Below are 16680 nucleotides of genomic sequence, written 5' to 3'. Positions count from 1 at the left end.
TTTCTGCAAACAAATAATAAGTTACCATTAACATACACTGCTACAATATCTTTATCATCACTATCACCAGACTTTTGACTGGTACTTTATATATAATTGGCAACCGCGCACCGATCATCATTCAAATGATAGCCTACCCTCGATATTTATTGGAAATTTGCACGAAACTACAAGTTTACTTCAATTGTGGCATGATCTATTTAATCTACAAAAAATATATCCCGCCTTGTCTAGCGTATTTTGTTTTGTCGACAAATTTGCTGTTTCCATTAGGCCTGTCGTAACTTTTTTTTTCATCCGCAGGAAATGGTTGGATAGAAACCTGGTTTGTCTCTCTTCTCTTTCCCCATCTCTCTAACATGACATCCTCCTGAACAGGTCTGTGTGATGTAGCTCAACCTGACACCTCTGTCTGTCTGTTCCTACTAACAGGAAAGTCCCGATGTTCGGTCTGGAAGCAATCTTCCGGAACGGCGTTCCCGTAGGCCATCTGCGGCGCTCCGACTACGGGTTCTTTATTGACAAGCAGATCGGATACGGATACATCCGCAACCCTGACGGAGGAGTGGTGAGTAATGTATAGTTGGCTACACGCGCGCCATTCAACTCAGCCACCCACACAATTTCTGTCATCACCACAAGTAGAAGGAACATTAACAGGCTTTTTTTTTCTTCTTCGTTGGGAGATGGGATTTCTATTATAATTGGTGGTATTCTGGCCGTTACGCTCGTAACGATTGGCAGACGGGAAACGACTGCTTGTTTCCAGCTCTTTAGAAACGCTTCATTGCTGCTCTGCTCTGCTCCTCCTCCGGCTGGGAAGCGATGACTCCTCTCGGAGCCCACCGTGCGCGTGCCTGTGGGTGTGCACGTTCTGGAACTGCCTCTTTCTCCTATTATCAGTCATCATTAATTGGCTCTAGCCAGATCAACTCAGCCTTCGGACAATCTCGCCTGAGCTTTTACTTTAGGATAGACAATATTCGGGGACTCTATTGTCCTCTCCTTGTGTTGGAGCAGACGCCCAGATTTTCCTATAATTATACCACGTCATCATATCACGCATATCTTGCAGTTTAACAACTTCATATTTGATTCTGAGTGGCAATTGAGTCAGATTCTAGTACCAGGTCTTTGACACACACACAAGCTTTGGTTGCTACCTCGGAAACTGAGAACTTTTTTTTCCCCCCCAGCATTTCAAAAGAACCCTTTAAATAAAGCTGGACTCGTTAATTGGTGAAACTGCCACGTCCGTTTTTGAGATTACGACAACCAGGACATAATTGCACAGCAGAATATTTACAGCATTTGTTTTTTTTTACCGCACTGCCGAACAAAACAGTTAACAATAAGTAGTCGCTTGGGTGAAGTGGTGCGGTGGGCATATGTGTGTACATATGTGTACATCCTGTGTTGTTTTCCTTACACCCCCCCAATAATAAAATCTGTAGTAATAGAATACGGCCCGGTGGGCTAACCTGGTACCACCTCAGTGTGTCCTACCGGGCCGAGCAGGTTCTGACTCAGTGGATGACCGTTGCCTTGTTCACTGAGATGCTGCTGCACTGTGTGTGTGTGTGTGTGTGTGTGTGTGAGAGAGTGTTACAGGGCTGTGTGCGTTACGGAGTGAGACACCACGTCTAGGTCTCCACCTGTTCCACAGGATATATATATATATATATATCCCCCTGTCACTTATCATTGGCCTCACATCCTCTCCCATCACAGTAGCACAGCAGAATGCGAAGCAGACGCACACATCCACTCACAAAGCCCTGGCTTTGGCCCTGCGCTGCAGCGCTCCACATGCCCTCCTACGCTGCGTTAAGGGTCAGTCGGTCGTCAGAAGCAGCTCATCACATGGCTCTGAAACCTCCACCACTCAACCTCTCCTCTCCTTACTTGCTACTGCTGCTTAGGTCAGAGTGGCAGGGAGGGATTCATCCGCCTCACTGATTACTGAAAGGCAGAGATGGAGGACAGTGAGAAAGATTGAGAAAGGGAGGAAGTGAAAGAACATAAGGAAGGAGAGAGGGAGAGTAAAGAAGGGGGGGATAGATTGAGAGGAAAGAAGGGAGGGAGCGTGCAAGCGGAAAGGAGGGAGGTAATTGGGGTGGGATAGAGGAGCGAGGGAGGGTGAAAACAAGTCTGAGCAAATGAGAGAGAGTAAGCAAGAAGTACTGAAAGAGAGAATGAGGGGGGGGAAGAGATGAAGTGACAAACTACTAATGATTCGGGGAGAGCAGGGCAGGGGCTTGGCTAGGGGCGGGGCCGAGGGTTAGAGGCCAGTGGACTTCGACTGCGGTTGGGCTAGGGTACGGACTAGGAGCTGGGTTAGACCTGCCTCCAGCCCAGCTCGTTTTTTGGAGAGTTATAATTAGCCAGAACAGGAAAGAGCAGGGGCCACAGCACGGCGAGGAAGGGAACCAAAGGAACAGACTCATTGGGCCGGAATAGTTTTGACATTGAGATGTGAATGAGCTGGCTGTTTCGTGACCTCTTATTACATTTGGGTTTCATTAACCCTTTACTCTTGTGGGAATCGGTCTATATGGATAGGGCTACATTGAAACAGTTTGGAGATTATGGGAAAATGTTTTAGACCAAAGATGAGTACACGACAGTATACCTGACACAACATTACACTGTTGATTTTATACGCATTTTACATGAACTGTACTTTTCGCCGCATTTGTTGATAACGAAATCTGAAAATACTCTGGATACATTCAGTGACATGATAAGAATATTCCTGGAAAAGGTGGGGTAGGTGCAACATAAGACAAAGCAATTACAAGGGTTTGAGTGAGAGGACTAACTGGTGTCTCCCAAGTGGACACACACACACACACCTCTCCAAAGTGTGTACAGTACCTAAGTAATTTCAATACGCTTTTATGACTCAAAGAAGAGTCTTTAACTATAAGGTGTTTTTTTTTTTAGCTCTCCTAGCTGTGCTGTTGAGGAACTAAATCAAACACACGTTTAGTTGTTTTGTTTGGAACACAAACCCCTCTTCCAAATGGTAGCTATAAATGCAGAGGATGCGCACAGTGCAACAATATGATGAAGTGTGAGTATTTCTGCCACCCACATACAGGAAAACGGTTTAAAATAAATCACATTATTACGTGCTCCTCCACCCATGTTATCTACATGATGAAATGTCCATGTGGGCTGTGCTATGTAGGTAAAACCTCTCGTTTTCTCAAACATAAACGTTCAATCAGGAAAAACGACAGGGATTATACAGTCGCAGTACATTTTAATGTCCTAAAACATGACATTTCTACCTTTTTATATTTTGTGGCATAGAGAAAGTCAAGATATCAGACAGGGGAGGTGATATTAATAATACTCTGAGCAAAACAGAATGTTTTTGGATTTTCACCTTCCAGACATTATTTCCTAAAGGTCTTAATGATGAAATGCCTATGTATATGTTATGTTGTGAATTTGAACATGAATTATGTGCCTATTTCAGATTACTCTGACGTTTTTCTTGCGCTGTACCCATTGATTTATGAAAACTTGCTTGGTAGGTCGATGTCCTCATTGTGGTTTTACAGACGTGTTTAATACGTTTAATGTACACACTTTATTCGAATATTTATGAAATGCATATTGTTATATTTGGTAGCGCTTATTTGTTTTTCCTTCGACTCCAACCCCATTCGATGCGTGGAACGGATGTGGGTGGGGCTAGGTCTACATAAGGGTGCTATTTTAAAAAACTCACAAAAGCTCTGACGAAGGCCGATACGTAAAACGCACTAAAGATCAGTGATACTATCAAGAAATATATTAAAAACATTTTACCTGAGAGCTTTCGGAGGCCAAAGAAAATCTGCCGCGCACCAAATTTGCGACGCTGGGTGCCAGTTGACGAACCCTGCAGTATCTAATCAGGAATAGTGCTAGAGAAGAGTCGGGTCATTAAGAACAGTCTAAGGTTCCCTGAGCTTTCAGGTCTCAGGATGGATTAGGAACTTATTTTAAAGACTCGGAGTTCCTCCATCTCTGACTAAAGGTGTGGATTTAACGATATCTGTGTGCTCTCTTGCATTCTTTATTCTCTCTCGCCCTTTCAATGTCACTCTTTCTCTATCCCCCTCTTGCGCTCTTGCTTTCTATTTCTCTCTCGCTCTCTCTCTCAGGTAAATGCTGACTTCATCAAGAGTGGAAAGTTCGCTCTGGAGAGGATGGGTGTGGTGTACGAGGCCAAGCCCCACCTCAAGTCGCCCTTTGACCCCTCAAACAACCGCGTGAAAGGCATTTACCCCGACAACTACCACAACGTTTACAAGGCCAATGCACAATAATGTACATCAAGGTGTGATTGAACAATGTGCCTGTTTTGTATATGTCCCTGATCTCCCCCAGCATATCCCCATGTTGGAGTCAGACCTGAGTCCAAATACTTTTGAGATTTTGTTCTAGCCTGCCAGGAGTGCCGGTGGGCAGGGTTTTACATTTTTCTGGACTTTTCTAATGGTTCAATTGCAACAGGCACGCTTAATCAAGCACAGCTAAAGTATTTGAAATGACATGACATAGTATTTGAACCCATGTCTGGTTGGAGTATCATGTGAGGTACATGTTTACGGTCTCTGTCTGGCGTAAAGCTTGAGAACAGCAGTGTTTTTAAGTCAGTATTAATGAAGTATAATTCCATGTAAAAAGAGCCAGTGAACCACAGATTAGAGTCACGAGTTTGGTAGTCCTGCAGTACCATCCCTCAACACCATGTTATTATCATGGCTGAAGGCGAAGCTAACAGCTACTTCTGTAAGTCTTAAAATCATCTCTGATTATCAAGTAGAAAATATGATAAATTGATTAACAAATAGTTAACAAAGGGTAATATACTGTACTTAACGTGCCTTGCTTTGCTGAACTACTAAAATAAAATGTATAAATTGGCGAACTGCAATATATTCTTAGTTTCATTAATGTCTCTGGTGCTGCTATTGGTGAGCATGTTATAAGATCCCATTGGCGCTTTTATTGTGTTCATATTAGTGTATGCTAACTCCAGAGTTGATACCAAATGAAGTCTGATTGCTGAATTGAACTCTAATAATGCATTAATAAAATGACTTGTCTGTGAAAATATAGAACAAATGAAGACTGCTCCCCTGTGAAATCCTCAATACACTTTATTGATTCATTTCCAATACAATCCATAGCCAATGTAATTTGTTTTAGCGGTGTATTTTTTTTGGTTCTTTGTGAACTGAACTGTTCTTTGTATACTGAACGTAATGTTTCAGATGTTGCAAGGCATGCTGGGTCATCTGGTCTTAATGTTGTCTCACTTCTTCCTGCTTCAATGTGATCTTACATTTTCACATCTGAGGATCAGGTTAGTGACTTCAACGACCGCTTTAGAAGACTAGGAGGTCTAGTTTCCTGTTATTTTAGATCTCATGTATATGCAATTATTGGTGTCAATGATTGCCATACAGCTTAAAATGATAAACTATGCCCATTCAAATCGAACTTAATTTCATATTTATCTGATCTGTCCCACAGATTCCTTTACGAATAAATATCTGTACTGGACTAGGGAGTGTTTTATTTATTCATTGTGAAAGTGAAGTGATCATAGAGATATCATAATGGAGTTCTATTTTATTTGTGTGAAAGTGAAGTGATCATTTAGATACAATATAATACTATTGTATTATAGTACAATAATGGTGTTCTCTTGAATTCTGTGAATGTGATTATGATATTATGCTAGTACTGTAGTAGGCCTTCTTGATGATGATGATGCCATTGGATCAACTGGATGTGATGTGCCATCCCCTGCACTTGTTGTGGAGAAGTACTTCACCAGAGAGAGAAGGGGGGCGCCTTAAATGTGCTATGAACTTTTTCCTGGTCTCGCGTGATGGTGACGTGCACATTTGAACGAATGACCTGTGTGTTTTAACATGCGTGTCATGCATGGTATTTGTACATGTCTGTACAGTGGTTCTCTGTGTTTTATATGGTACAGTTAGTCTCCGGTGACGGTGGGCTGTGCCAGTCTGGCATACATATGCCCATCCGAACACTGTGACCTGGTTGACAGGGAGGGCAGCACGATTCAGCCTGAGACCATGGGCGCAGGTTCAGGTGAGGATGCCATGGTAAATTAAATACTCACCGACTCCCTCCCCTGCCACTGTCCCACTGGCCATGTCTCTGTCTGTTACGATCACAGCTGCCATCAGCCAGTCAGAAACACACATCCACAGTCATAAAAATGTATTTAAAAAAAAAAAAGTGTTTTACAGGGCCAGCCATAGTAATATGGCACCCCTCGAGCAAATTAGGACGCATTAACAGATTTTATGCCTTGTCAGCTCGGGTATTTGAACCAGCAACCTTTCAGTGACTGGCCCAATGCTCTAACTGCTAGGCTACCTGCAACCCTCATTTCATAGAGATCTGTGGTAAAGTGTTACTGTAAATTATAAAAACCAAAATTATTGCTGCAGGGACTTGCTTCCAGTCAGCCACGAGCATTAGTGAAGTCGGGCACTGATGTTGGGTAATTAGGCCTGGCTCGCAGTCGGCGTTCCAATTCATTCCAAATGTGTTCGATGGGGTTGAGGTCAGGGCTCTGTGCAGGCCAATCAAGTTCTTCCACATCAATCTCAAGAAACAATTTCTGTAAGGACCTCGCTTTATGTACAGGGCCATTGTCATGCTGAAACAGGAAAGGGCCTTCTCCAAAACGTTGGAACCACAGAATCGTCTGTATGCTGTAGCGTTAAGATTTCCCTTCACTGGAACTAAGGGGCCAAACCAAACCTTCTCCTCCACCAAACTTTACAGCTGGCCCTATGCATTGGGGCAGGTAGCGTGATTCGTCACTCCAGGGAATGCGTTTTCACTACTCCAGAGTCCAATGGCGGCGAGCTTTACACCACTCCGGCCGAAGCTTGGCATTGAGCATGGTGATCTTAGGCTTGTGTGTGTGGCTGCTCGGCCATGGAAACCCATTTCATGAATCTCCCGACGAAAGGGTTATTGCACTGACGTTGCTTCCAGAGGCAGTTTGGAGGACAGGCGATTTTTACACGCTTGCGGTCCCGTTCTGTGAGCTTGTGTGGCCTACCACTTAGCAGCTAAGCTGTTGCTCCTAGACATTTCCACTTCACAATAACAGCACTTACAGTTGACCGGGGCAGCTCTAGCAGGGCACAAATTTGACGAACTGACTTGTTGGAAGGGTGGCATCCTATGATGGTGCCACGTTGAAAGTCACCGAGCTCTTCAGTACGGGCCATTCCACTGCCAATGTTTATCTATGAAGACTGCATGGCTGAGCACTTGATTTTATATACCTGTAAACAACAGGTGTGGCTGAAATAGCTGAATCCAATCATTTGAAGGGGTGTAAACATTATTTTGGCCACGTAGTGTATGTTGTTAGACATCTATACTCCCATGTGGTTTATTGGTGACGCAGTATGCACTACAAATACTTTTTTGCTGAATAGGATTTCAAATCCAGTTTTATTGGTCACATACACATATTTAGCAGATGTTATTGCGGGGGTAACAAAATGCTTGTGTTGCTAGCAGTGCAGTAGTTTAACAATTCACAACAATACACAAATCTAAAAGTAAAAGAATGCAATTAAGAAATATATAAGTATTAGGACGAGCAATGTCGAAGTGGCATTGGCTAAAATACAGTAGAATAGAATACAGTATATACATATGAAATGAGTAAAGCAGTATATAAACATTATTAAAGTGACTATAGAGTTCCATTATCAAAGTAACCAGTGATTACATGTGTATGTATATAGGGCAGCAGCCTCTAAGGTGCAGGGTTGAGTAGCTGGATGGTACCCGGCTAGTGATGGATATTTAACAGTCTGATGGCCTTGAGATTAGAAGCTGTTTACCAGTCTCTCGGTTCCAGCTTTGATGCACCTGTACTGACCTCGCCTTCTGGATGATAGCGGGGTGAACAGGCCGTGGCTTGGTTGGATGATAGCAGGGTGAACAGGCCGTGGCTCGGTTGGATGATAGCAGGGTGAACAGGCCGTGGCTCGGTTGGAAGATTGCAGGGTGAACAGGCCGTTGCTCCACAGTGTGTATATGAAAAGTCTGTACGTGATATTTTACTGTCCTGTACGCAGTGTACTCGCAGGGAATTGCTTGGTGGGGGACTTGTTACAGGCCATGTAGATCAATGTTTCCCAACACTATTCTTCGAGTTCCTCCAACAGTACACATTTGTATTGTAACCCTGGACAAGAACACTTGATTCTAATCATCAATCTCTGTCAAACGCTCCCTGAAACATTTCAACGAGCAAGCCTTTCTAATCGACCTGGCCCTGGTATCCTGGAAGGATATTGACCTCATCCCGTCAGTAGAGGATGCCTGGTTATTTTTTAAAAATGCCTTCCTCTCCATCTTAAATAAGCATGCCCCTTTCAAGAAATTTAGAACCAGGAATAGATATAGCCCTTGGTTCTCCCCAGACCTGACTGCCCTTAACCAACACAAAAATATCCTGTGGCGTTCTGCATTAGCATCGAACTGCCCCCGCGATATGCAACTTTTTAGGGAAGTTAGAAACCAATACACACAGGCAGTTAGAAACGCCAAGGCTAGCTTTTTCAAACAGAAATTTGCTTCGTGCAACTCCAACTCTAAAAAGTTCTGGGACATTGTAAAGTCCATGGAGAATAAGAACACCTCCTCCCAACTGCCCACTGCACTGAGGATAGGAAACTCTGTCACCACCGATAAGCCCACTATAATTGAGAATTTCAATAAGCATTTTTCTATGGCTGGCCATGCTTTCCACCTAACTACCCCTACTGCATTCAACAGCACTGCACCCCCACAGCTACTCGCCCAAGCCTCCCCCATTTCTCCTTCTCCCAAATCCATTCAGCTGATGTTCTGAAAGAGCTGCAAAATCTGGACCCCTACAAATCAGCTGGGCTTGACAATCTGGACCCTTTCTTTCTAAAATTATCTGCCGAAATTATTGCAACCCCTATAACTAGCCTGTTCAACCTCTCTTTCGTGTCGTCTGAGATTCCCATAGATTGGAAAGCAGCTGCTGTCATCCCCCTCTTCAAAGGAGGTGACACTCTTGACCCAAATTGCTACAGACCTATATCCATCCTACCCTGCCTTTCTAAGGTCTTCGAAAGCCAAGTCAACAAACAGATTACCGACTATTTTGAATCCCACCGCACCCTCTCCGCTATGCAATCTGGTTTCAGAGCTGGTCATGGGTGCACCTCAGCCACGCTCAAGGTCCTAAACGACATCGTAACCGCCATCGATAACAAACATTACTGTGCTGCCGTATTCATTGACCTGGCCAAAGCTTTTGACTCTGTTAATCACCACATCCTCATCGGCAGACTTAGTAGCCTTGGTTTCTCAAACGATTGCGTCGCCTGGTTCACCAACTACTTCTCTGACAGAGTTCAGTGTGTCAAATCGGAGGGCCTACTGTCTGGACCTCTGGCAGTCTCTATGGGGGTACCACAGGGTTCAATTCTTGGGCCAACTCTTTTCTCTGTATACATAAATGATGTCGCTCTTGCTGCTGGTGAATCTCTGATCCACCTCTACGCAGACAACACCATTCTGTATACTTCTGGCCCTTCTTTGGACACTGTGTTAACAACCCTCCAGACGAGCTTCAATGCCATTCAACTCTCCTTCCGTGGTCTCCAACTGCTCCTAAACACAAGTAAAACTAAATGCATGCTCTTCAACCGATCGCTGCCTGCACCTGCCCGCCCATCCAGCATAACTTCTCTGGACGGTTCTAACTTAGAATTTGTGGACAACTACAAATACCTAGGTGTCTGGTTAGACTGTAAACTCTCCTTCCAGACTCACATCAATCATCTCCAATCCAAAGTGAAATCTAGAATTGGCTTCCTATTTCGCAACAAAGCATCCTTCACTCATGCTGCCAAACATACCCTCGTAAAACTGACCATCCTACCAATCCTCGACTTCGGCGATGTCATTTACAAAATAGCCTCCAATACCCTACTCAACAAGCTGGATGCAGTCTATCACAGTGCCATCCGTTTTGTCACCAAAGCCCCATATACAACCCACCACTGCGACCTGTATGCTCTCGTTGGCTGGCCTTCACTTCATAATCGTCGCCAAACACATTGGCTCCAGGTCATCTACAAGACCCTGCTAGGTAAAGTCCCCCCTTATCTCCGCTCACTGGTCACCATAGCAGCACCCACCTGTAGCACGCGCTCCAGCAGGTATATCTCTCTGGTCACCCCTAAAGCCAACTCCTCCTTTGGTCGTCTCTCCTTCCAGTTCTCAGCTGCCAATGACTGGAACGAACTACAAAAATCTCTAAAACTGGAAACACTTATCTCCCTCACTAGCTTTAAGCACCAGCTGTCAGAGCAGCTCACAGATCTCTGCACCTGTACATAGCCCATCTTTAATTGAGCCCAAACTACTACCTTTTCCCCTACTGTATTTATTTATTTTATTTATTTTGCTCCTTTGCACCATATTATTTATATTTTAACTTTTAACTTTCTTCAAACTACAAATCTACCATTCCAGTGTTTTTCTTGCCATACTTTATTTACTTTGCCACCATGGCATTTTTTTGCCTTTACCTCCATTATCTCACATCATTTGCTCACATTGTATATAGTCTTATTTTTTTCTACTGCATCATTGATTGTATGTTGTTTTACTCCATGTGTAACTCTGTGTTTTTGTATGTTGTCGAACTGCTTTGCTTTATCTTGGCCAGGTCGCAATTGTAAATGAGAACTTGTTCTCAACTTGCCTACCTGGTTAAATAAAGGTGAAATAAATAAATAAAATAAAAAATGAGTTGAAGGAGGTGTGTTTGTCCAGGGCTACAATGAAAATGTGTACTGTTGGGGGTACTGGAGGACCAGGGTTGGGGAACACTGATGGAGGTGGAATTCTAGAGCAGGGTTTTCAGTTTTGTTTTTTTGCCCTAGCACTACACAGCGGATTCAAATAACCAACTCATCATCAAGCAATAGTACTAACTGTAGTATTTGTGACGTGAATTGAGTATATAGTATGCTTATTGGTCATAGTATGGATATAGTTAGTATGCCAAAAGTTCCCAGATGTCGAACTAAATTCGCCAAAATACCCCCAAGCCTAGATTGCTGAAGAATTAATCAAACGGCCACCGGACTATTACATTGACCCCCCCCCCCCCCCATTTGTTTTGTACACTGCTGCTACTTGCTGTTTATTATCTATGCATAGTCACTTCACCCCTACCTACATGTACAAATTACCTCAACTAACCTGTACCCCCGCACACTGACTCAGTACTAGTACCCTGTGTATATAGCCTCGTTATTGTGTAAAGTTGTATTTTATATTTTTTTACTTTAGTTTATTTGGTCAATATTTTCTTAACCAACAGTGCGGTTCAAGAAGAGTTAAGGGATTGTAAGTAAGCATTTCGCGGTCTTCACTTGTATTCGGCGCATGTGACAAAGTTTGATTTGATTTGTTGGCTGACAATTTGTTAGCTACACTATCCTTATGAACCACATAGCATTACAGCAGCATGTACCGGTATGATATTTAGGTACCTACCCGTAATTTCTGGACTATAAGCCGCAACTTTTTTCCCACGCTTTGAACCTCGCGGCTTAAACAATGACGCGGCTAATATATGGATTTTTCCCACTTTCAATTTTTTTTTTCTCCAAAAAACACATTCTGTGATGTGCTCAGTTTTTTTGCCGGCATGAAGCTTTCCAATGAAATTGCCGAACGGGTTAAGGTCAAACAACTTTTTTGTTTACTGTTTAGATTAAATCGAGCTCTCTCAAACTTCCCATCATTCTGATTACGGTAGTCATTTTGTCACCCTCATCATGGCAAAGACACGGAGAAATGCATATGATGCAGCTTTCAAGTTGAAGGCGATTGATCTGGCTGTTGGAAAAGGAAATAGAGCTTCTGCACGGGAGCTTGGTCTTAATGAGTCGATGATAAGACGTTGGAAACAGCAGCGTGAGGAATTGACTCAGTGCAAAAAGACAACTAAAGCTTACTGCTAATGTTTTATTTTTTGTTACAAGCCGTGTTTCGTTAAAGCCTATTTCTTTTTGTTACAAGCCGTGTTTCGTTAAAGCCTATTTATTTTTGTTACAAGCCGTGTTTCGTTAAAGCCTGTGTAAAGTTCATTTGTTTCAATGTACCGGTAGGCACCAGCGGCTTATAGACATGTGCGGCTTATTTATGTTCAAAATAAAAAAATTGTCCGGAAATTATGGAAAATTGCCTACTAATACATCTAACTTTCCAGGCAGTACATTAACTATCTGCTATTTAACTAACTACCCAGCGTTAATTGACTTGATTATTTACATCATTCTTAGCTAAGAGTCAGGTATTCTCTATTTTGTGTCTGGAAATAGCTAGCCAACGTTAGCTTGGGTGCTTGACTGCCGTTGTGAGGTCAGAACGCTCGGATCAACCCAACTCCTCGGCTAGAGCGTCCAGTGTGCGCTCTGAACGCTCCGATGTGCGAAACTCTGAATTTACGAATGGGCCATATGACAACGCTCTGAATTTACGAACGCCCAGAGCACACTCTGTGTTCTTTGGCACTCCAGATTGAATTTACGAACACACCCTAAAATGAACTAATAGTATGTAGTACACTATGTTAGTATGTGCATTCGAACACAGCTCAGGTTTATATGTGGCTTAATATGAATCAGGTTAACATTATTGTTGGTGTGTGTTGCAGGGCCCGGTTTCCCAAAAGCATTTTAAGGCTAAATTCATCGTTAGAATGTAGGAGCATCGTTCAATCTCTGAGACGGTTTCCAAAACCATCGTACTAAAGTTGCACTTGAAATCAGCCTCGACCGGAAGTTATTTTTCTTGGCAGGTTAGGAAAGCATTTTCGCCAAATCTTGCTATTTTCCTAACTTTAGCCTAATTCTCCTAACCTGATATGCTAATTCTCCAAACCTGCGGCGTAAATTCTAACCTGCTACGAAAAAGTCCCATCCGACTGTAACGTTAACTATATTGAAGTCGCGTGAAAAGATAACTTCAGAACGAAGTTGGCAATGTCTTTGCAATTGTTACAAACAAGCGAAGGATGCTTCAAATTGAAAAGACAAATACAGTATTGGCTGCATAGCCCTATATAATATAATCATATTGAAATAGATTTTATGTTCAATCAATTGAGTTCTATTTACAGTAGCAGATTGTAGGGCATCGTCTGTCATTTTTGCCTCAATATAGTTCATGATGTGTAACAACATGCTCAATGATGTGCCAAATCTGTGATTTTGTGCATGATTATAAGTGCATTATTATTGGGTTGACCTAAGCATTAGAATAAGCCACCTCAATATTTGCAGCCATATAGGCGATAATATCACTCTAGGAGCTGATTCGTCGTTAGTGTTGTGGAGATATGAATGGAGAAAGCTGATCTGAGAGCAGTGCTGCCTTTTTTTTCCATATCAATATCGACACATGCTCCAACTACGCACTTAGTGAACTTTCCCTCTGTGGTATTTTGGGAAACGCATATGACATTTTTGCCCATTATAGTAATGATGCGTTGTTAAAACACTCAAAGCTACCTCTAACTTCCTTCATACTGAACACAGAGACATACTAATGGTATCCACAACTGACTCTGGGAAGTAGATAAAGGGCCTCATTGTCAAAATCCCAAAGTATCCCTTTAAGTTCCATTGCTATCAGGAAGTCAAGTGTCTTCTGCTGGTTAGTGTGATGTGGGAGTTGATTTAATCTGCGTAACATACAGTCCCAGTCAAAAGTTTGGACACACCTACTCATTCAATGGGTTTTTCTTTATTTTTACTATTTTCTACATTGTAGAAGACATAAACTATGAAATAACATATATGGAATCGTGTAGTAATGAGAAAAGTGTCAAACAAATCAAAATATGTTTTATTTTAGATTTTTCAAAGTAGCTACCCTTTGCCTTGATGATAGCTTTGCACACTCTTGAGCTCAGGTGCATCTTGTTTCCATTGATCATCCTTGAGAAGTGTCTACAACTTGGAGTCCACCTGTGGTAAATTCAACTGATTGGACATGATTTGGAAAAGCACACACCTGTCTATATAAGGTCCCACAGTTGACAGTGCATGTCAGAGCAAAAAACAAGCCATGACGTCGAAGGAATTGTCCGTAGAGCTCCGAAACAAGATTGTGTTGAGGCACAGATCTGGGGAAGGGTACCAAAAAATGTCTGCACCATTGAAGGTCCCCAAGAATATAGTGGCCTCCATCATTCTTAAATGGAAGAAGTTTGGAACCACTAAGACTCTTTCTAGAGCTGGCCCCCGGGCCAGACTGAGCAATCGTGGGAGAGGTGACCAAGAACCCGATGGTCACTCTGACAGAGCTTCAGAGTTCCTCTGTGGAGATGGGAGAACCTTCCTGAAGGACAACCATCTCTGCAGCACTCCACCAATCAGGCCTTTGCCACCAAGCCACTCCTCAGTAAAAGGCACATGACAGCCTGCTTGAAGTTTGCCAAAAGGCACTTAAAGGACTCTCAGACCATGACAAACAAGATTCTCTGGTCTGATGAAACCTAGATTTGAACTCTTTGGCCTGCGTGCAAAGAGTCACGTTTGGAGGAAACCTGGCACCATCCCTACGATGAAGCATGGTGGTGGCATTATCATGCTGTGGGGTTGTTTTTCAGCGGCAGGGACTGGTTGACAAGTCAGGATCGAGGAAAAGATGGACGGAGCAAAGTACAGAGAGATCCTTGATGAAAACCTGCTCAGGACCTCAGACTGGGGCGAAGGTTCACCTTCCAACAGGACAACGAACCTAAGCACACAGCCAAGTCAACGCAGGAGTGGCTTTGGGACATCTCTCTGAATGTCCTTGAGTGACCCAGCCAAAGCCCAGACTTGAACTCGATCGAACGTCTCTGAAGAGACCTGAAAATATCTGTGCAGCGACGCTCCCCATCCAACCTGACAGAGCTTGAGTGGATCTGCAGAGAAGATTGGGAGAAGCTCCCCAAATACAGGTGTGCCAAGCTTGTAGCGTCATACCCAAGATGACTTGAGGCTGTAATCGCTGCCAAAGGTGCAAACATTTCTAAAAAAAACAGTTTTTGCTTTGTCATTATGTGGTATTGAGTGTAGATTGATGAGGGGGGAAAAACAATTTCGTCCATTTTAGAATAAGGCTGTAGCGTAACAAAATGTGGAAAAAGTCAAGGGGTCTGAATACTTTCCGAATGCACTGTATCATAGTTATTGGAGGGAGACAGATTTACATCCAGATTGGTGTGCGTGTGCAAGCGTGCATGCATTGGTGTGTGTGTGTGTTACCTGTTAATTAAACTAAAGTACTTTTGCAAGTAGCCATGGTCCACGTTGCTCTTGCACAGCTCCAGTTGAGTCCGGGATAGTAGTTCACATAGTTATCACACATCTCCTCCATGATCCCAAAGCCCCAATGCGGCTGTCCACTGCTCTGAACATCACAGAGGAGAGTTAGCGAGAGCAGCATCATCATCCTCCAGCCCAGAGCCTGTGTCTGACCCCAGATTAGTGAAATCTGGGCTGGACAGTAGAGCCTCTCTAAGTAGAGCCTCTCTGAGCCCTGTCTGTAGTTGGAGGATATGCCTACATTAAACCCATAGAGCTGCTTGGCTACAGTTAGTGTATAGAGGCTACTCATAACACTTTGTGTGCATGTACTGTACGTGCGTGAGGTGTCTCCACTTGTGTGCTATATAAACATGTACAATATTCCTTTTTTATTAATATTATTTTTATTTGACCCTTTTTCTCCCCAATTTCGCGGTATCCAATTGGTATTAGTCTTGTCTTATCGCTGCAAGTCCCGTACGGACTCGGGAGAGGCGAAGGTCGAGAGCCGTGCGTCCTCCGAAACCCAACCAAGCCGCACTGCTTCTTGACACAATACCCACTTAACCCGGAAGCCAGCCGCACCAATGTGTCGGAGGAAACACTGTACACCTGGCGACCGTGTCAGCCTGCAATGCGCCCGGCCCGCCACAGGAGTCGCTAGAGCACGAGGGGACAAGGACATCCCTGTCGGGCCAAACCCTCCCCTAACCCGGAAGACGCTGGGCCAATTGGCTGCACCTGCAATATAAACATACTGTAGCATACTACTGTAGGCTGGATCTTGTCCTCCGTGTTGTACTACACTTTGTCAGGAGGACATCACCCCGAGGGGAGGACAAACACACACTCAAAATCAGGCAAATTTCGGCCATATGTGTTCTACTTATAGTCAAATATGATAAACTAACAACAAGTGTAGTGTGGTTTACAGAATATTGGCGTTGTTCTTTTTAAAACGGGCAACTCTGCATCTCTGTTGTCCGGCAGCAGAGCAGATGCAGTGACAGACTGTAGCAGTAGTGTATATCAGCACTTTTGTTTTTGTCTTGTTATGCCCTCAGGCATTTCCTTCCTTCCATGTCTGTAATAGTCCCTTCTGTCTTTCACTGTTCCCATTACTTTAACTGTGTCATCTTATTCCCCACACACACATGCACGGACACACACACGCACACGCAATGAAATGTTTCTAATCTTACTCCACCTCCTTAAACAGTTGTGACTGTAAAAAGAGGAGCCAACATAC

The 16680-nt window shown here is 43.4% G+C and overlaps 1 protein-coding gene across 2 annotated transcripts in view; it reads left to right on the top strand.

Moving 5' to 3' along the window:
- sardh (sarcosine dehydrogenase) overlaps positions 1 to 5568 on the top strand; it is a 77556-nt gene extending 71988 nt beyond the window's left edge. For both annotated transcript variants that reach the window (XM_029708574.1, XM_029708573.1), the window contains exons 21-22: positions 433 to 568; positions 4161 to 5568. In XM_029708574.1, the coding sequence (XP_029564434.1) occupies positions 433 to 568; positions 4161 to 4325 (301 nt within the window). In that variant the 3' untranslated portion in view covers positions 4326 to 5568. The remainder of the gene's footprint in view (positions 1 to 432; positions 569 to 4160) is intronic.
- Positions 5569 to 16680: the final 11112 nt, after the last annotated feature.

The sequence above is a fragment of the Salmo trutta genome, chromosome 23, assembly GCF_901001165.1.
Source record: "Salmo trutta chromosome 23, fSalTru1.1, whole genome shotgun sequence".
Taxonomy (NCBI): domain Eukaryota; kingdom Metazoa; phylum Chordata; class Actinopteri; order Salmoniformes; family Salmonidae; genus Salmo; species Salmo trutta.
This window is presented reverse-complemented; position numbering and strand designations above follow the sequence as displayed.